Source organism: Lepisosteus oculatus, chromosome 12, assembly GCF_040954835.1.
Source record: "Lepisosteus oculatus isolate fLepOcu1 chromosome 12, fLepOcu1.hap2, whole genome shotgun sequence".
Lineage (NCBI taxonomy): Eukaryota > Metazoa > Chordata > Actinopteri > Semionotiformes > Lepisosteidae > Lepisosteus > Lepisosteus oculatus.
Genome location: NC_090707.1, coordinates 1961011 through 1983264, shown reverse-complemented (window position 1 = coordinate 1983264; position 22254 = coordinate 1961011). Strand labels below are relative to the sequence as shown.

General features: G+C 36.2%; 2 protein-coding genes across 6 annotated transcripts in view; one reads left to right on the top strand and one right to left on the bottom strand.

The window, feature by feature from the left end:
* The window catches only part of arhgap15 (Rho GTPase activating protein 15), a 193595-nt gene that overhangs the window by 16109 nt on the left and 155232 nt on the right, over positions 1–22254 (bottom strand). Inside the window, exon 13 of the mRNA XM_015358384.2 lies at positions 6520–6625. Coding sequence (XP_015213870.2) covers positions 6520–6625 — 106 coding nt within the window. The remainder of the gene's footprint in view (positions 1–6519; positions 6626–22254) is intronic.
* Positions 1–22254, top strand: part of gtdc1 (glycosyltransferase-like domain containing 1) — a 238043-nt gene that overhangs the window by 160809 nt on the left and 54980 nt on the right. The window lies entirely within an intron of this gene.

Here is a 22254-nt window from a genome sequence, read left to right as displayed (position 1 = left end):
GGAAAAAGCAGGTCTCAGGAGAACTTTAAAAACTATAATCCTTCTCATCACTTGAACATGTGCCCTCCAGAGCTGGCTCTACTCTGCTAGACGCAGGGAAAAAAACATTTCACATTCACAGATGATCCTAATTTGGTGCGGTTTGGAGTGCAATTTAGATCAAACATATCCATGTAAATGAGTCAGGGTTTCTTAATTAGGTGCCTCTGAAGAGAAAGAGAAGAAAAAAAAGTTGGACCACATCAGTAGGTGTGGGTGTGGCGCCCACAGTGCTGGAGTTTTTCCTATACACATAGCCCAATACCATACTGTCATACATGCCACTCTTTTTATTATTATTTTTGCTTCAATAAGGCAAAAGGAATAAATTTGCAAAGGGAACAGACTCAGAGACGCTAACTCAGATCGTTTCTGAGAAGACACTGTCTCTATGGCACATGGCAACAAAATAGGTCATTCTGCTGTGATTTAGCTGTCTCTTTCCACAGCATTGCCAGCTATATTTTGCTGTTATGAGAAACTGGGCTTGTGCCAGCCAGCAATATTTGTTCATAATCCTTTTTCCCCAGTGGTGCTTCTTTATAAGGATTAATGTATCTGCATGTGAGGTGTTCGGTGTTTATGCATATGATATGGAATTATATTACTAGAAAAAAAAAAACGTTGTTCGATTAGTTAACAATCTGACTAATGGAAGAACTGGCATGTGCACCTAAACAGGCCTCTTGCAGTGCCAAAGAAGGGAGCGTATGTCCCCTGGTTAGGGTTGAGTTAAATCTAAAATTAGCAATGCAGGGCAGGCAGGTCACCTGTGCAGGAGGTAATCCCCACAGGAGATGTACTTAGCCACACGGTCCAGTGCAAACTGCCAGGAGGCACACATGGTTTGAACACTATGCTAGACCAGCAAAGCTCACCTACTATTATGCTGGTGTCCCTCTATCCGTAATGGTTAGTAACAATATCATGCTTGTATTCATTTAACTGGTGGATATTGTTTTGGGCTTCTAAGTTAGAGCACAAAAGATTGTGTTTGTATCCACCTGTAAATTAACACAGAATGTTAGATCATGAGACAGGATTTTAAAAGGCACACAGATGTCCTGGTATTTTACATCATAGGAAAATCGACCTATGAATGAATCTCGCTCATAACAAAAACAAACCTATGACAAGTTAGGATTAGACCAATGTCATTTTCAGGCTTCCTGATTTATATTTGGTGTTAAGAGCAAGCAGTTGCTATGAATCATGGGAATTTAATTTTTATTAGCTGTCTGTTTTTTGTACACAAGCTAGAATGAGAAAGCTACTGCATTCTAGCATTGTGAATAATCCTGAGGTAATTAATATCACTAGCTATCCCTTAAGATAAAAATCAATATTGCGAAAATACCTAATAGATGACATTTAATGTACAGTAGAAGGGTGCAGAATATTTTTATGCAGGTACCAAAAACATTGCAGTATATATAAATACATAGATTGGAAAATGCTGACCTTCAAGAAGCTACAATACTTATGAAAAAGACTTTGGTGTTTTTGTTGACACATCATTTACATCTTCCAGACAATATGTAGAAGCAATAAATCAGATGTTAAAATTGTACATTGTCCCAGTAAGGCCTCATTTAGAATACTGTGTACAATTGTGGTCACCACCCTCTGGGATCAATCCAGAGAAGAGCTACCAGACACATTTTGGGGATTAAATGAATGTCCTAAACTGACAGGCTGAAGGAACCAATCCTTTTTAGATTTGGACAGAGAAGACTACGCGTGACAGATCCCTTGTGGTCTGGAAAGACTGTCTTCCATGAGCTGGAAGGTGAGTGGAAGTCAGGAATACACACACTCTCTGGCAGGGTGACTAGGTGTTGCTTCAGAAAACATCTGGATGTGTGCTGTGCAATCTGGTCGTCATGAGCTCTCTTCCATTGTTTTTGCTTTGCTTCATCATTTAAACATCTTTCAGTCTCAAAGCATTGGGATCCTACCCATATAAACTTTCGCCAAATACTTTAGTCAAGAGCCTTAACCCCTCAGGAGCTGATATCAATGCTGCATTTTTTCATGTTTGCTTTTCTCTCTTTAGTTTGACATTGCTCTTAAATGGTTCAAGTCCTACCTCACTGAGACACTTTGCCTCTCTTGGCAGATTTAGTTCTGAAATTGAACTCGTTATGTCTGGTGTTCCTCTGAGCTCGATACTGGGCCCCTTACTTTTCATCGCTGGTCACTTGGTCAGCTTTTAAGATCACATGGCCTCAACTATGATTTCTATGCTGACGATGCTCAAATCTACATCCATACCAAACCTGACACTGATGTGGCTGTCTCTGTTCTCTCTGCATCTCCGACATAAAAACACGGATGACTCCAAATTTCCTTTATCTGAAATGTGGCACGACTGAAGTCATGCTTATTGGCACCCCCATCAACTTTGTAAAGCCAATGCGGTAACCCTATCTGTGGATGGTACTGGAGCTTCAGTCTAAATTGAAAAACATGGGGGGTGATATTTGATTCAGGCTTGACATTTGACCTACATGTGCAGCATATTGTCAAGTCATCTTTCACTTCAGAAATATCACTAGACTACACCCTAAGTTATCAGTAACTGTGGCTGAAAAGCTGATCAACACATTTCTCTTCTCCCGAACTGACTACTGTAAACACTCTACTCATTGTTGAACAAACTTCAGTATGTCCAAAATTCTGCAGCCAGAATCCTGACCAGGTCTAAAACAAGTGATCACATTACTCCTATCCTGGAGTCCTTGCTTCCTGTCAAGTTCGTGTCGACTTCAAAAGCCTAATGCTCACCTCAGACATCCCAACTTTGAAAAATTGATTTCAGGGGAGGGGAGGTTCATCCCTCCCGTGAAAACTTGTGGACCGGGGGTGGTGGTGGGGGAAGGGGGGGGGTGCTATATAAAATAAATTATTATAAAATCATTTACATGCTTTTAATGAAGACCTTCTGCCTAAAATTGTTGAAAACTCATGCTATGATTTTGGCACATACAAACTAGTATGAATAAGTCAATAAGTAAAATTTTATGAGGATGTGGTTTCCTTCAGTTTGTATACGTGCATTGAAGTTACTTTTAATGTTACTCAAATAACCATAAACCATTTAGAAATTTTCAAGTTTATTGAACACCTATTAAATAAATTTGTTAGAGCCCATATGTATTATTTCAATATATATTACACAACAGCTGACTGAAAACAGCTGGATTGAGAAATGGCTGTTACTGTACATACTCCATACATAAACATACGTAAAAAGATTTTTTATATATTCTCCCCTTTTTAAACGCATCTGAGTTTTCTTAAAATATGTCACAAGTGGAGATAAAGAGATTCAGCAAGAAAAATGGAAGTGAGCCTCTGTTGATGATAATGAGAGGGAAGTGAGGAGCTCTCTGGGGCTGTATAATGATCCTGCACAAGGCTGTTCTATACATGCAGTCATGGGTGTTGCAGGGGCCACACAATGAGACAACTGTGGTACATTTTAGACCATGTTTTACACAGGATTCACATATACACTGCATGGACAGGTATCTGTTTACACCCCTATGACATTAATTAGAATATTCTACTCAGTGAGCTTCTGAGAAACTCTTCAGCCCTGTCACCAGGGTGAGTTTTCGTGTTCATTTAGTATGTATCTTCATAAGACGGTTAGGGTTTAACACGTTGTGTAAATGGAAACTTCAGTTGTCAGTGCCTTTAAATCTTCACTAAATACCAAAAGAGCACATATATGCCAAAGATGAAATTGTTAAAGGTTGCTGCAGGCTTTGGGACTGAGTTTGCTATGCTAAACATATTTTAAGTGTGGCACATTTTGTAGATAATTTCAGTTACAAAAATCTGTAGTTGATACAGGACATTTTGACATGTTTTGTCATTTCGATTAAACACTGCAAGTTAGATTCACTTTTTCTGATGGTACTGAGAAGATTGTAAACCCTAGTTAGTCAGTGAACATTAATACGTACCAAAGAACGGCCATCATTATAAATACACTGTAACTTACTCTTGTTTAACCCTTCCAATTTTTTAGCTTGTGTCATTATTTTTACAACACACAAGATGTTTTTTAAAATAAATATAATATACATACTGAGAAATAAAGTAAGTGATTTTTTTATGAGAAGACAAAATAGGCAGGGCAGCCAATAATAATACCATCCTCATCAGTGACCAAACAATTACAGGAAAGTTAGCTGAGACCATCTTTTAGAGCAAACAAGAAGATGCTGAAGAGTACTGTCTGAAAGTGCTAACGCCATTGAAGTTCCAAATACATAATTGAGCCAATGCTCCCTGTCTCTGTCAATATCTTAATACACTTAAAAAATTAAAACAACTGTGGGTTTCAATGTAGAGCGACAGAAGACAATAAGAGGTGAGCAGAAAACGACAGATATTATGCTCAGGCAAGGTGAGCAATTCTTAAAAAGAAATGCTACTGTACTTCTGTCTTGTGTTCTGTTACCTCTGTTATGGTAGCCTGACATGGTGTTGTAGAAATGAACCTAAGGCCTTCTTCTGTGGCCCTGTGTTTCTTCTAATATTTCCCTGCATCTTGCTCTGACTGATACTGACACAGAAACACTGGAAAAAAAGCTTAGCAACAGTTCAGCTGAACTCAATTCAGGCCTCTGCCTCATTCTCCTGCTCTCTCTTACTTCATTTCATTGACTCTCGCTTGATTTTCACTAAAATCCAATTACTTTCTTATGAGCTGCACTGAAACTAGGATTATGAGTTTAATAAATCCAAAGAGCTGAGATATAAAGTTATTCTGTACATATTTTATTTATAAACATAATCATTCAAAGCAAGGAATTTAGGATTAGGGTTAATATCTTTCAGGTGTTTTGGGGGCATTTTTTACTAATTTCATAATACTCATACATTACTGAGTTTAAATTTAACTCTGCTTAAATACTTGTATTCCTGACAGCTGAAAATAACAGTTACAGCAAAGTAACTAGGATTTCTAGTTACTGAACTGTCAGTTCAAAGACTTCAGTTAATTAGTTTTTTCTATAATCTGCTGATGTTCAGATAAAAATGTACATGAAAAACAACAGTACAGAAATGATTATACTCTTTAGTTTGACATAACATTACATTATGAAGCATTAATGCTTTTAGAAAACAAGCTTTAAGTAGGTTTGCCACTTGAATGTTTAGTGGAAAAATCCTATATTTAAACAACTTAGGAAGGAACTGTACAAACTGAACAAATTGTACAGTTTCCTTATAATCCATAATAAATTCATACATGTATATGTCATACCACATGATCCAGAGCTCTGATTAGACATCTGCTTTATGTCCTGTTAAAATCCTAGGATAAATGAAGCACAATGTGTGGTATCAGCTTCATTTTGATGCTTCATTAGAGCAAATGTATGTTTTGCTATGAAATAAGAGTTTACTGAACAATTTAAATTACAATTACACAATATTTATTTTACTGAAATTTGCATTACTGCAAAAATATATTGATACACGCATAAACCCATATTCACTGAGATACACACTGAATATAATACAGTACAGTATGAGCACTCTTAAACACAACGCATTCACACCTGTTGTGTCAATATAAGTCTTGTGCATGAGGGACCCTATTTCATGGAAAAGACTAAACTATCAGACACAAATTCCTCATTCAAAAGTTTGCTGTTTGAAATAAAATATGTGACGGTGGATGTGTTCTGCTGACATCTTACCCAGTTTCTTCCAAGATAATATTAGCCTTTCAGCAAGAAGGCTGAATTAACATAGACAAGAGAGATATGGAAGAAGAGTGATTGGTAGGTGAGTTACTGTACCATGGTTTGAAGGTCAGGCATAAAATATGATGAGATGCATCAATTCACATTATAGAGTTCAGACCACAGTAAACAGCTAAAGAATCAATAGCAGCTCTACATTACAAAAGTCACTGAATCAGAATGAAGAAACAACTAAGAGATAAGACAAAGACCATCTTGAAAGTTGGAGGCTAATGCTCTCCTAACCTGCAACCAGCATGGTGATGATTTCAGAAAGATGTACAGGTATCCTCACAATATTGACCCCTGTGCACATGTGAGTGCTCTATAAATGACATGTTTTGCTTCAACAGAGGGAGCTACTGTTCTCTCCCCATCAACACATCCAAACAAACAAGCCAACAAACAAACAAAAAAAGAATCAGCTGTAAAAACGGAGAAGTACCTCAAGGAGACTGTTCGAAAATCACCACGGGACAGGAACATTAACTTTTCCTGACTGGGTGTAATGTTGTGTGCTTGACATTAAGAAAAATGAAAAAAAACAAAAACTAATTCTGTTAAGGAGAGAAGCTTAAAGTGGTATACATAAAGCCGATAAAGGATCTGAGAATACAAATTTTCTATATAAAAAAAATCTGATCTTTCTTCTTGAATGCAGATTCTTTTCAAAGTAAAAGATATTAGGTAAACAAAGTGAGGTTAAACTTACTTTTGTAGGTGTCTGAAGAGCAGTTTCATTGTGTCATGATGAGGCCTTGGCAGTTGATACAGCAGTTTTTTGACAGCCTGGACGCGCTGGTTGTAATCTCTAATTTCTGCAAAACAGAAAAGCAAGAATGTCACAGTTTCTTAATTGCAGCATGATCCATACTATAAATTCCTCTGAATTTATAATTGATAAAAATACCCACTCTGAATTTTAACCTTAATTTAATTTGTTTTTTTTGCCAAAAAACAAGTTACAAATTCTGTAACATTTGACAAAGGCAGAGAAACTACATTACTGATTTATATTTCAGCTCAATATCTGTTTACCAAAACAACAGGATAAAGATGTTTTTGCAGACTAAGAGGAATTGAATAACAAGCATATGCTCAATCTGATATTAGGATACATGTATTATACACTATAAAGTTATCATTTTACATTATAGCTATAAAACATGCATGACAGTAACATTGTCATAGAATTAAAAATAATTGAAGATGGCTCCAAAACCTTTCTTATTTCGAAATCATGGAATCCAGAGGTGATCTTATAGTAGATCTGACGTTAGTTACTAAATGACTACATGCACACTCAAAACAAAAGTTAGAAAAATGTAACAATAATGGAAACTTAAATTATATCTCCTAGTTCAGTATTGTTCTAGCTATGATGGTCACCGAAATTGTATTTTACGATATACATTATTTGATCTCTTGTACTAACACACAAATGCTGTCAAAAATGAATCATGAATTCAATACATCATTTTGATTTGCAATTTATGTATTTTACTACATGAGAAAGCAACTATAAACCAATAAATCACTGATATGGGAAGCAGCATTTCATTTACACTGTAAAAGTAAAGACTGAAAGTCATGCAGTGTCCAGGTATTCCATAGGAACAGTAATGTTAATATGTGATGTCTTGAGTCAGCAATTCAGAATCTCACATGATAAACTCCTCTGCCGGTAGTACTGGCATTTATTTGTACCCAGATATTATTACGACACAGAAGGGCATGGTAGCTGTTATCATTGAAAAAGAGCCAACTAATCTTAATGGTGTGTAAAGTAGTTACCTGCGCCAGACTGACATTTATCAAGATCATTTTAACACAGGAGCCCTACACAGCAAAAGGTCTCTTATCTAGAAGGGACATCATTATGAATTATTGTTTGCAGCTAGGTAGAAAATTGTACTTTCTAGCTGCCTTTTCTTGTGATAAATCAACCAGTCACATATCACCATTCACCCACTCGAAGCTGCTGAGCCTGAGGTTTTTTTCTTGTTGTTTATTTATTATTTTTTTGCCAATGCTGTTCTTTTGGGAAAGCCATAGACAATTCTGCAATGGCGTATACTCCCAATAGTGCATCTACAGCAGTCTTGAAGACTATATTTGTAAAAATTATTTTTCTAAAACTTAGTCTGGCATGCTATGGAGACTCATGTGAGTTCAGAAAAAAAACCCAAACTAAACAAAATAAACTATATTCCTTAACAAACCCTTAAGACCTTAATTTCACATATCAATAAGGTCGGTGACCCATGTTCATTGCTGTTACTCATTGTTTTCATGAGTCTTCAGGAACAGCTTATGCTGCACATTTAATTGGATGCTATACGGTATGTAAGTGAAATAGTCCTAAACTCACTGTTGATCATTTTTGGCAATTGAACATGAATAAGTACTTATCATTAATGCAAGCACTGGTAACATTTTGCTTCTAATGTGATTTTGTTGCATCCTTTTAGATTAATTTATTACTTTGAATTGTATGTTACAGGCGTGCAAAATACTATAACCTAAGTAAAAAATGTTATTACTGGAACAATAAACGGGGGAGGGGAATTTTCAAAGGCTATCTGATGGTGGATAACATTATTTTCTGCTATCTAAAGCTTTATAGAATGAGAGGTGATGCCATGTAACTTTATCCTCCAGAGGATCTTTTTTTGAAAATAATCCTCTCTGTGTTTGCTGGGAGATAAGAGAGTAAACTCACTCAGCCTGCACTGAGAAGGCCTCCTTAGTCACTCTCACTGAGACCCCAGTGTACTGCCTTGCGGAGGGAAATGGGGACAGTCATTAGACCAGCGCTCACACTGCGCACATCTTCCAGAGAGGGGCTCCGGCTCACTTGCATACACGGTGTTCAGTCGCTCTGCTTTGCTAATGAAAAGGAACTGTGGCAAAAAGAAGGATCCCCTTGTGTGGTGTCGTAGTGGTAAAGAAGTGCAAGGATTCTACCCGTTACAAATAGTTTCAGTGTTTGCAATAATTTCAAATGAAACCACTCTATGTACAGTAGATATTTTTCTTTAAAACACTTAATTTCTGCTCTTCTTCCTGTTATGTGATCACCTCTTATATTAATTATGAAAACTCTGGATTCAGTTAATTATATTCATTATATTACTATCACTGTCTCTGTATGAAGAATACTGTACCTCTATGATACATTGCTATTTCCATCCGATTTGTAAATTTGTGCTCTGAATTACACAACAAAGTGTATTGTAACCCAAGAGCACTGCACAATGAAATGAATAAAACTTAGTTTTAAAGCATTAATCTATTTGGGTAAGTAAACATTGCTCCACTGACAAGATTTTACGATCACATTGATACAAGATGTTTTTCTTCAGTAGAAAAAAAGTGATAATTTTAATGTTGAAGAACAAAATAAATGGATTTCTTAAAATCATTCATCTTTATTTAATGTACCCCTACAGTATATTGAAATACTTGTGGTATATGTTCTGAGGACACTTTAGATAAAATTAAACTGACTGTTCTTTGATGGATTAGAAACAAAGGCCAAAAGGTAACAGGGTATCGAGGGATTGACTGCCCATTTAGCCTGCAAGACATTTATAATATTGTTTATTGCAGAATCAGCTGTCTGTGTCTGACTTTGTGCTTCCTACATGCAGTTATTTTTCAATCTGTATTAAGTTTCTCCAAAAAAGAACCAAAATTGTAAAATGTTCAAGAATCCAAGAATCATTTCATAGAACAAATGTCACAATTTTAAATTTGAAAGATTAGGTCATATGAAATGTATCCCCACCATGTAGATAATTATAAATTAAAACAGCACTTGTCACATAAGGCTTCTGTTTGTGTTGTGAAGCAACTTCCAGTTTGTAGCTATAAAGTATATAAGTATAAGTGATGTTTTAAATCCAGGCTGTTCATCTATAGTATGCTTAATGCAAAACTACAAACACTGTTACTTTGAAATAACTTCAGCTTCAAACTTACTATGGGTTTAGATAATTTAGATAAAAAGGATAATGATTATATAAATACTATTCACTTGTGTGCAAAACTAATCTCATCAAACATTCCCTTCCACAAAACAGATTCTGTGCTCTCAACAGGAAGTCAGATGGTTTATAGCTAAGAAAACATGCCTGAGTGAAGGAGTTGGTTCGCTGTTAACCTGAGCTTCATCCATCTTCCTTTAGGAGAGCAGTGCCTGCCCTCTGCCCCCTGAAAAACCTGCTGCATCCATCATACTGTGTTTGGTAATGTGGTTAACTACCTACTTCCTTTGTCAGGGCTCTGGGAGATCTGGCACAGTTATTTATCCAGGTATGACAGTGGGCAAATACAAATAACATTCTTTCAGAGTGTTATCTGTGGATAGGATGAATCACTCTCTTCTTTCTCTAGCTAACACATCAGAAAAGGTCTAACATCAGAAATGAGAACTACTGTTGTTCACAAAAAAATGTCAAAGGTGTGCAGACAATTTTTATCTCATTAAGTTTGAATCCAGGGAATTCAATTCGTATTAGATTCGTTTAGATTCACAGATGGCATGAGAGAATAAGCAGAACGTATACAATTAAAAACAATTTCTGAGTGCTTGGGAATCTGGTACAATGGCAAACCTTATGTATGATGCAATGTTTGAATTGTTCAATAAGGTCCAAAAATCCCATTCGCCAAAAAAGTTTATAATTTTCTATGTACTGTTCTAATTTAAAATATATATGATAGAAAATTGTATGGTTTTCTACAGCTCTCATTGAGGGAGTATTGCATACTGTATGCTGGATCCTGCTTTGTGATGACCCAAAGTTATACAAGATCATTACACACCTGATTCCCTTTTTTATGATGGGTAAAGTACAGGGATAGAACCAATTAAATTAATTCTGACAAGGAAGGATTAATGATATTTACACCTACACACGACCCTTACATCTGGGCATTACATTGAGTACATTGAGATTTCACAATGTTTTAAAAAGGTTTCATTTTGAGACCCATGTGTTAGTGTACAACTACAAAAAGATTTGTTATGTGTTAGGTGCGTAAAACCTGACAGGCATAACTAGCACTTTGTATAAGCTGATTGTAAATCATAAGAGTATAACATAGGCTACAAATGCTAGGAGGCCATTTGGGTCATCTGTCTCATTTAGTTTTCAGTAGTGCAGGGATCTGAAGATCTCATCCAGCTGTTCCAGACTTTCACAGCTCTTAAGGTAATCAACATTTATACCACTGATAACATATCCATTGTTACTCATAGAGTTTATTCAAAATGATAATTGATGAAAAATAATATTCTTTAATAACTCTCTGGAATAAAAATGTAGAACACTTTTAAAACTGAAAAGGTCCTGGTGTTAAATTGCAATAACCCTTCCTATAATAAAACCTCAGATAAGGATATCCTCATTACGATCTACAAATTCTGCCCAGCTCATAACAACAAAATTCCTTTCCAACCAAAGAAACAACTTCATTTCAAATCCCCACAAAACTGCCTGAATGTACAAAAAAACTTATTACTGGGATATGATGGTAGAATTGTTCACACTAAGTCTGTACTAAGGGACGAATTCAGGAGTTGGCTCTAATTTGCCCAGTAATAGCCTCTGTTTGACGACTATTTGTTTCTATATATATTTTATAGATATGTATGATAAAGAGCTATCCCTGAAAGCAATCATCATCCTATCTTCAAAAACAGTACATGTTGCATAGATAGAGGTCAGGTATGGAATGCTTTTTTAAATTATGCATTTTAACCTATACTCTTCTATAAAGAAAAGATGTACTTAAACATTTTACAGATGAATCATGCACAGTAACCCACACTTATTACTGGGATATAAGGAAACATATTACTGGGAGCATGTAAGGAAACATGCTTTAATGTGCAGCAGACACAGGAGAAACTTTTTTTCATGAAAACGAACACATTGCACAGATACATATGTACAGTACGTAGAATCCAAAATGATGCTTTTTGCAGCATACGATCCTTTATAAATATATCATAAATATATAGATAAATATACTGAATACAGAACTAAACATTTGTCACATCTGTCTTAAACCAAAAGAAACAGAATCGTAAAAAGACCAGTTTCAGCCTGTGGAACTCCAGGTGACGGCACCAGTGAAATAATTTAGAAAAGGCTTTTTTTTTCTTTACATATCTGATAGGCTCATTTATGCCTTGCCAGAGCCTAAGCGGTGTGCTCTATTACAGTTCCATTCCATTGGGTGCAGTAGGGAGCAGGCAGATGGAAGACTTTGACAGGGGGAGAAGTGCTTTTGCTTAGCCGTGCGTTAAGATGCCATCCAGGGGCTCTGTGCACACTGCAGACACTTCATTAGGATGCCAGGATAATAGCAAACTAGCACTCCGAGTGACACCCCATTTCCTGCTTACTGAGCTCTCCAACCACGACAGATGTCAACAATCCCAGTTCGCCACTGCTCGGGCCACACTTCCGCCTGCTCGGGCCCTCAGATCGGACATTCTCACCAGCACGGCGAGGAGCACGCGCTGCGGGAGCCCAGAACCAGGCAGCGGAGCGGCGTGCTGCTCTCTCTTTGGGTCTACACATGTGTGCCGGCTGTCAGCTCTGAGAATGAACCTTTGCATACGTTTCGTATCGGCTGGGATTAACGCAGGGTCATGTGCCCCTTTCTGATAACAAGTGAATTTCCCACAAACCTGGACAGCTGTTGGTTTTCTGTTAAGTTACTCCATCTGGGAAACATGATATCTGTTAGGAATATTGGTTCATTACAACACGGCTTCAGGAAATAGTAGTAAATGTCCAGCTGCCAACTGCCTTTGAATGAAGCATAATCAAGGCAGAGATATGAAAATCAAATCATGACTTTTGTCACTGGACTGAAGTGGTTCTTCTCCATTGCAACCACTTCTTACTTACATACTGTAAATACTAATATTAGTACTGGTAATGGCCCATTAATTTGTGCCTGGATCTGATTATTGAAAATGCAAATGAAAAAAGATTACATATGAAACTACAGAAAGTAATCAGGGGCAGCATTTTTAATATTTATATGTCAATCCATACTTTTTTCTCATGGTATCTGGTGCTTAATTGTATTTATCTGAAATTGTGTTAAAATATTAAATGAATGCATCAGAGCAATAAAATGTGTATGGATTTTTGCACTGGATTTATTTTACTGAACAGGTCGTCTTGTGCTTATATGATTAAAAAAAATAAGTATAAAATAAGAATAAAAAACTATTTTGTTGAGGGACTTACACACGTGACATCCAGTGGTAACACTAATGTCCAGCAATCAGCACCATGTGGAAAAAAATATGATTCTGTTCTGCACACCATGATATTTTACATGCAAGAGGCATTTTAATCCTTAATTTGAATATGTATTCTGACCTCCTGCTCCCTCGGTTTTGAACCGCTACCAGATTTCAGGCCGAGAGGAAATTGTTCTACATTTCCTGACAAATTGAGTTAAACGGACATTAAGTGGGCTTTAAGAAAACAAATGGCTGTCTTTATCACAGGTGGACACTGATGGCTTAATGGGGCCTGCACTGATCGTATCACAGCTAATGGCTTGACAGGAAGCATTAAGGTTTTTGTATAAAGAACTGGCAAAGCAAAGCCCTGCTAACATAGACCTGTCAAGTGCTGTGTGTCCCCTTTGTGCAGGGAAGCAGATGTTTGTATGTATACCGTGAACTGGCATTAGAGCAGGCAGCAGATGCCTGTAAGGATGCCAGGTTTGTGAATTTTACAGACGGAACATGTTCTGTGAAAGAGCAGGGCTGCCCTCTGCCATAGGTGATCCCCAGTGGAACATGCTACAGCTTAACTCATTTTTCCACGATCTGGTTTCCTGTGTTGCAGCGAGGAGCACAGTCAGAGCACTAGATTAATTACAGGCACTGACAAAGACAGAGTTTAAGGGACAATTAATGCTAATAGGGCAACCAAGGATTATGGCAACCAAAAATGAGACGCTTCACTCTTAAATAACCGCAGTCCTGTCTTATGGAAATTTATGCAGCTATTTGCTAGATTACAAATGAAACAAAACTGAAAATCCAATCTAATAAATGACAAAATAAGAGCTCATTTTTTAAATCAGTGTCTCTGGATAAGCAAGGAAGGTCTAGTTACAAGCAATTTACACTAGCCGGACAAGAAAATAAAGAGGGACTCTGTACACCTTAATTTCCCTTTTGTCTTGAAGCAACAGTACTTAGGTCACTTCTGCCAGGAGAATAAGGGGAAATGAGAGCACAGCAATTTTTCCTATTTGTTTGGCAAAGTCTGTCTAAAACTCAAATCTTTGAAAAAATGGTCCGCTTTGCTAAGGTAGTGCATCTGTGAATATCAAAGGAATTTAAGTGAGAAAAGTACTGTATTCTATCTAGTACCTACAGTACTAAATGAAACAAACGTCAGCCAAAATGCCGCAATTTTAGTGCAAGAACATAACACATGCAGAGGGAAGTCATTCAGCGGTTTCTTCAAAGGTTTGAGGGTATTGCCTCTGACAGCATAACGGAGTAGTTTATTCCAGGCTACAGCAACTCTCTGTGTAAAGTAGTGCCTCCTGTTCTATATTTTAAATGCACTTCCCCTTAATTTCCATTTGGTTTGTGTTTTAGTGTTGATTCTGAAGTGTCCCAGTGAGAAACCTTTTTGAATCGGGTCCTCTTGTAGGCGTTTCCTTTCAAGTCTATATCTATTAAAACATACTGGTACACAAATGTAGAATTCTTACTCCTTCCTTGTTCAAACCGAGTGAAAAGTCTCCAGTGTACAGTGTTTTTGTGCTCATTATACAGTATATTGTTTGCACGTTAAGAAGGAACATATCATATGTCAGCAACAATTACTCAATAATGTCAAATTTTAAAAGTATTTTTTCTTTTTATATTCTTTCTTACATACCCATAATAAAATAATTTCTTCATTTTCAAACATATATAAACTTAATATATGTAGTGTAATCCTGAAAGGTATTGATAACGAAATGATAATGCTATGGACTACTTCAGGATCAACAGTAAATCTAGGACTCGAATTGAATCTAAGAGAAAGTGCATTCAGGACTCAGAATTAGAAGCATGTTTTTACAAAGTGGTGGGATTCTTTGGGACCTTTCAAAAGACAGCTGGATGAGACAGAACTACAGGTAATGAGTACAATGAGTAAAATGGGTGAAACTGCCTCCTCTGATTTGTAACATTTTTAATGTTCATTCGATTCTTTGTTTCAATACAAATCTTTGTGGACTTTTGAGTTTTCAAAAGTTTCACATTCATGTGCCTCCAGTGACCAGACCCCTGAAACATACATTTTCCTTCCTAGTATAGATAACCCACAGTAGTGCAGGTTTTATACACAGATTAAAATCCTAAAAACCTGGCAATAGTAATCATTTAGTATTGCAATCAATACAGAATTAAGTCCTTATGAATTCACTAAAACATCAGTGTTCCAAACCCCAAACAGCATATGAAGTATTGCAATGTCTCTTTCTGGACAGTAGGTACTGTTTTCTCTCCTGATAAAAAAAGGTTGCATTCTACAGGTGACAGGGCCTTCTCCTGCTGCATCCCAAAGCTCTGGAATTCTATCCCCAAGGATATCAGAGAGTCATCTTCCCTGAATGCATTCGAATCCAGACTCAAAACCTTCTTCTTCAGTCTGTCTATTATTATTATTATTATTATTATTATTATTATTATTATTATTATTATTATTATTATTATTTAAGTAATTGTTCCTTGCCATAAGGTGAGAGCAGGGAATATGTGCCCCATCCCCAAACACCAAAGAAGGTAACTTTCGTGAATCCACTGCTGGCTGGGGATGAACCACCTTTTTAAGTGTCTGCTCCTCTCTTTGGTGAGAGAAGAAACTTGTACACCACATTTAGCTGGGGTGGTACTGCTGGTTCTCCTTAAAACTTTTTTTTCCTGACCTGTTGAGTTATCTTTGTTATATACTGTACTTGTTCTACACTAACACATGCAGAAAAAAAAAACTCTCAATGGGAAAAGAAAATCCATGTCTATATTTTCTTCTTGATAGGACTGAGGCAGTAGATAATAGATGCTCTTCAAATTCTAATGAAAGACTTTAAATGAGCTCTGAGTGTAACATGATCAATCCCAGAAGCTCTGTCCTCAGAGCCTCACTTTGCCACTTTCCCAGCCAGAATTCCTCTATGCCTAAAGGCCGGGCTTCTTGCTGCTGGAGAATTCAGCACTATCCAGATTCCATGGGAGGGGTGATGCCTTCTGTAACAGGCTCAGTGCCAAATGAGTCCTCTAACACGGGTCCATACTGAAATATAACAGTGCTTCCTTACTAGTGTATACTGCATATCTGGCATCTGCCCTAGCCAACTTATTGATCTTGGCCAATCAGGAACCACGTTCCTTATTTTTCAGACCGGTCACTGAATCAATCAGACCTCCATTAGGCAGACACCAGTCAGGCCATTCAGTCATCTTCAGCAAATTCTGTCTGAAACACCTTTTTTACACTACACTACACTTTTAGCTGTATATTGATTCCATTCAGTAAGATTTTAAAATATTCAAACTCCCAGGGGCTATGAAAATGTAGAATATATATTCAATTAAAGAGAGACAACATTTAAATGTCACAACATGCAGATTGCTCTTAAAATTAAATTAATATCCAAATTGACAATACCTGAAATACTATTTTTTATGTTTAATGATACCGTTGCAAAAAAGAAACACATTCCGCCTACTGTATAATGCTTTGCCCAGGGTATTAATGAAGTAAGGTTATCATTTCTCCATTATCCTTAATGTGAGCTAATTAATTAATCTGAAGAATAGTTCCCAGGTTTAGAATTTCACCTCTTTCTTTAACTATTACAGGATTCGCAAATGTTTTAGTTCCATACACAATGTTTTAGAGTATCAATCCATAAAATATTCATACGGATGCCAAAATATGTAATTCTATTTTAAATAACAAAAGAGGTGAATGCAATTTTTCATGTACAACATCTACAACAATTTTGTTTGAATCAGAAACAAGCGTGTCTGAGTGATGAACGCGATTCCCTGTACTTTAGCACATTTAGCTTGCAGGGAGCTTATTACATTTTTTCAATTGTCAACTATAAGAACAGGTAGCTTGCACTCCATTAAACAAACACAGTGGCCCCTCACTTTTATTTGACATTTTATTTGGCTGTGACAAACGAGCAGCAGTTGGATTATAACATAATTTGTCTTGTCTTTATTACCAGCACAAAGGACACCATTCATTAATTATTCTGCCGTTGCAGCTCAACACTAACTGGAAAGGTCCCTCTTTGGACAGATGGCGAGGACAATGTTATTTATATCAATCAGCCCGAAATGCTCAACAAGGATTACTATTCCTTGGACTGCACTGATTTATTTCTCTGCACCTCACCCCAAACTCAACCCTACAAGCTCCTGCAGGGACATTTTAATTGAAAGAGGATTGAAAATGGACTCTAAAGGCAGCAGTGTGTTTTAGCATGTTTATTTATATACTCTGTATTTTTATTTTTATTTTTTTTTTATTTTTAAAAAGAGAATTTTCTTCTTTTGGGGAGTGGGGGCACATTTGCCCTTCTCAGTCCTTTTACTTTTAATGGAACAATCATGAGATAAAGTACAGCCTCCATGAACTGGAATATGTGTGTTCTGCCACTTTACAAAGCTTGTGTTTTAATATTGGTGTTAGTGTGAGTCTTAATTTGTTTTCCACACATAATGTATCATGTATCTTTCAAATGATTTAGGAAAAATGCCTATTTCTGCTAAAGAGTGTCAGCTGATGAAGCATACAGCCTTGTCTGACTGTATCATTGAAGGGTCATATGTGATTCTGGTAAAGTACCAAGACAGCATTTGGAACTGTTACCAGATATGGATGTTGGGAATATATACTGTATATATACTGTATATTTTGCACATTTGTCCGTATTACAGTATATGCTGTTTACTTATATTACTTTTTGGTTTTGCTATTACAGGCTGAACTATAGGATGATAAACTAGTATCCCAAAGAAGTACAGTATATTACAGGGGAAACAACGACAAAAACCAAAAAAATCACATGAAATGTTAATTTATAAAATGCTGTCCATCAATTGCCCTTTTAGTCTTTTTAACAAGAGCACACTAGAAGTTGTGAAACGAGAAATATAAATTTCTGAAACCTGATAACATATTTTTAACTGACTTGAATTCCATTTTAAGTGGCTAACTTAAAAAATAACATTAATGCATTATTGCATTTAGCAAAAAATGTGAACCGTTGACAATGAATTTGGGAAGTACAGTATCAGACAATGACACAGTATCACCATTCTTATTCAGTGTCACTATGGTGTCTTTGCTCAGGGTCTGCTGAACTTCTCTAACACTCCACCCCTAAGAGCTATCTGTAATGGAACTGCACAGGTACTGCTGCCTTGTCACCTGACGCACGGCGGTGTATTCTGTACCACAGGACACATCAAAGAACAGCACATGATCTACAAAATATGTCCGCAGTTCGGTAAGATCCTATTCAATGAGAGAGAGACGGAATATGCAGTGTATTTGGTGTAAGTTGCCTTGCTGAGGGAATTGGCAGCCTTGCTGTAAGGAAAGAGGCTGCCCCCCCAGTTTAGCGAGGACTGAGCCAGGGAGTGTAGATGGGGAGTTGGAGGGGGTGCAAGAGAGGTGCTGCTGGAAGTTCCGGGTGCGAAACTTACACATGCAATTATTTCATTTGCAACCCAGGTCCAGAACTTTGAGGTCTATACTGTATATACTGCATATGTCTTACCAGATAAAAAGGCAACTTGATTGTAGCAAGCTTTGGAAATATTATGATGTCTCAGTGCTTTTATGACTTCATTTGACAAAAGGTAAAAATAGTTTCTCCTGGTTACTGCATTAAACCACACGTGCAAAACCTACTAACACCATCACTTAATTACAAAATCTCAGATAGCACAATAATCACACCCAGTGTGAAAAACATTCTTTTGAATAATATTAGTGAAATGTCAGACTTCAGATGTTTCCCTCTTTTACTGAGGGCTGCTGAGGAGCAGAGCAGATAATATTGTACTTAAAACCTGGGCTTCACCAATGAAATTTCTAAGAGTAGAAGAATCAGCAACACCAGCTTCACCATTCCATTCTGTGAACATGTGGACATTAGCCATTATTGTTATGTGTGTTAGATCCAGAGTATCATCATCTCATATTTATTCCATTTGCACGACAGCATCAGAGTTAAAAAATATGAGACCACACAAATGCTACTTTTCCTGTACATTGCACTATCTGATAATACTTAAAATTAGACATTTGCCAACAGGCAAGCACACAGAGGTACCATTCAAAACATAATTTAGTATTTAATCAAACAAACTATAGTAAAAGTATTGCATGTAGATACTACAAATCAATCAGTTAATCTGGTCTGACATCTCTCTGTCTGTCTACGTGAGAATGTCTTACACTATTTCAATCCACTTCATAATAAACAATTGCAGGCATAAATCACTACTTCAAACCTCCTTCTGTGGCTTTGAGGTAGCCTTAAACAGTAGCCGATTAATACATATTCTTACATCTAAAGGGCTCTTGATATGATCCCATTACAAAGAATAAAACTTTTTTTTTGTTTAAATAAAGCCTTCTGTATAACCTTGTCGTCTGGATTAGTTTGCCAATATTCAAGTCCCATCAAGGCAAATATTAGCAAAGTGCAAATAATCTTGCAGGTTGTGATTAAGATTTTAAATGTATCCTTTTTCTGCTTTTAGTTAATGAAAAACAAAGTCTTGGAGGATCTAAGTTGTAATTTATTAAACATGAAAAGCTCCTTGATGAAATATAGAAATGAGATATATTTTGCATTTCAAAGATTTAAGCTGACAACTTACTTGCATGCAAATGAGGGTGAGATTTGTAAAAATATTTGAAGCAAAATTATTTCTGAATACACTTATTACAATAATGTGGCATGCAGATAAGAGGAACACACGGCATTAAAAGGCATTCATTTCTCCAAAGTGCTGAAATTAGTTTCTTTCTGCCATTGTGTATTAACACTCCTCTTCGGAAGCACTGCATATTAAAGAAATGCACAGAATTAGTAATAAATTTGTTAATTACAAATTTAAGAAGCGGTACTGTGTTGTTTTCCCAATATGTTTTTTTCTTAATTCAAAAGCAGAATTGCTAATGCATTATTAAATCATTTATGTGCAAACATTTGAAGCTAAAAAAATTCAGAAGTTTGTCACTTTCATGGGATGTTTATTAGCCAGTGAAGCCGGGCATGTTATACAATATATATATTATCATTTTTTGCTCATCAAATACCCATTTGCTGAATGCAAATTTCTCTGGTCTGAGTGCTTTTCACTTCAATTTAAATGAGTAATAGGATTGACTTGATTAAAATCTGTTTAAGGTTGCTACGGGTAACAATGCGGAGAGGTCAATACAAAAATAACAGGTCACAGAATTAAGCTTTAAACCTATTTTTTAATGTAATGACAAATATTTGTTAAAATAGGTTTGAACAGGAGTGTTTGGTGGTAAAACATAAAACTAGTTTTAACTGTTCTTATGAGTACTATCACTCAAGTTACGGAGAAATGGTATATTACCTTAGACATTTCTGAAGGACTAATGCTAAACTTCCATTTACCAGAAAGAATATATTAAAATATGTGGTAGAATTAGATAAAAATATATATCTCTCTCTCAGTTTGCTGCACTTTATAAGCAATTTACATGCATTTCACTCAGTTTCTTTTAACACATCTAAATCAGGATTTTTTTTTACAGATACATCCCTTAGTGTTGCCTTCATTTATCAGATGCTTTTTTAATTAACCAAAAATTCAGCCAAGATAAGGCAGCAGTGGATAGTAAAATTTATACTAAAAATATCTGACAGAAGGAAACAGCTTACTTAAATTCGTTTAAAATATAATCAGTAGCTACCAATGAGAAATTAGAATATACTGTTTTGCAGAGACTCCTGGTTAGGAAAACAATAGAGAAGTTAAAACAGTCGAGACTATTCCTCAGCAGCCGTCTTCCTTTTCATTTAGCAGCCGAAGGGTCTGACTGCAACTGCGCTGTCTCAGTGGGCTGTCTTCTGACACAGCTCCCCTGATCGCTAAAGTCGTGAAATCAAGGAACAGGCACAAACCCTTTCTCGGATGATCTCTTTATCATCAGTGACACGATACAGACCAGGTTAGACTTTTAAACCATTCCACATGATTCTTTATGATTTTCCAGAATTTGATAACCCAATTAAAAGGGAACTTAATCTTTGGTAATAATGATGTATGATAAAAACATGAACATATTGACTGATTGAATTGCTTTTTTCCCAACGCTTTCCCAGCCCTGAGATGGCCAGTCCTGGGTCAGACCAGCCAGTTCACTGTATTTCGGGTCCTCTGTACTGTACCTCTCCTGTCTTCCTGTGAGGGAAATGGTTTCATCTGAGGGCAGACACAGGGATACGCTGTTGCTTGTTGAAGTAGGATTTACTTTTTCCACCACCATTTCTCCATGGGTCACACATTCCAAAGATAATAATTAAACATAAAAATCTGCAGCTCTTAAAAGTGTGATTTACTAAAACTTCAAAAAACCTTTGCAAATTAGTCATGTGATTCCATAAACAACACAGTAAATGGTATTTCAAAGAACTGCAAGATTTAAAATAATGCTCTAAAATTATTCTAAATTATAAACACAATTTACAATTAACTGCTATTCAAACCTTTTTTCAAATCTAATAATGACTCAAAGTTAATGATGACCATAACAAAAGGCAGAGAAGAGAACATTAGTTTAATATAAGCAAATTTCATATAAACTACCAGAGATGATCACAATTCAAGTGACAAATTTTAAGCTGTTTGGAATTTGTACAATACAAAGTTAAATAAGCATTATCTATGCTATTACACAATGATGTGCCCAGACACATACCAGAAAAAAGACATCTAAAGTCTCATCCTGAAGTTTCATACATAAATTCTTTCAAGTTTGCACGAAAACACTAAACATTATATTGTTTTTAGTAAAATATCTACTTAAATATGGAACTCAATGCAATCCATTTTGTTTATCGAGTATTTTAACCCACACAATATAAATTTTGACTTCAAATTTGAATTAATCATTATACATTCATTTTTTTCCACAACGTAGATTAATTCTTTTCTATAACTAACATGAAATTTGGCCTAACCTTTACCCTTACAATTGCAAACTACCCTCAGTGCAATATAGTTCCCGGTCTGCTTGATTTACATTGCTGTGGCTGAATATTTTGAAGTGAATACCATTTACAAAGTAATTAGTTTTATGCAAACTAGAAGCAAAGATGAAAGAAA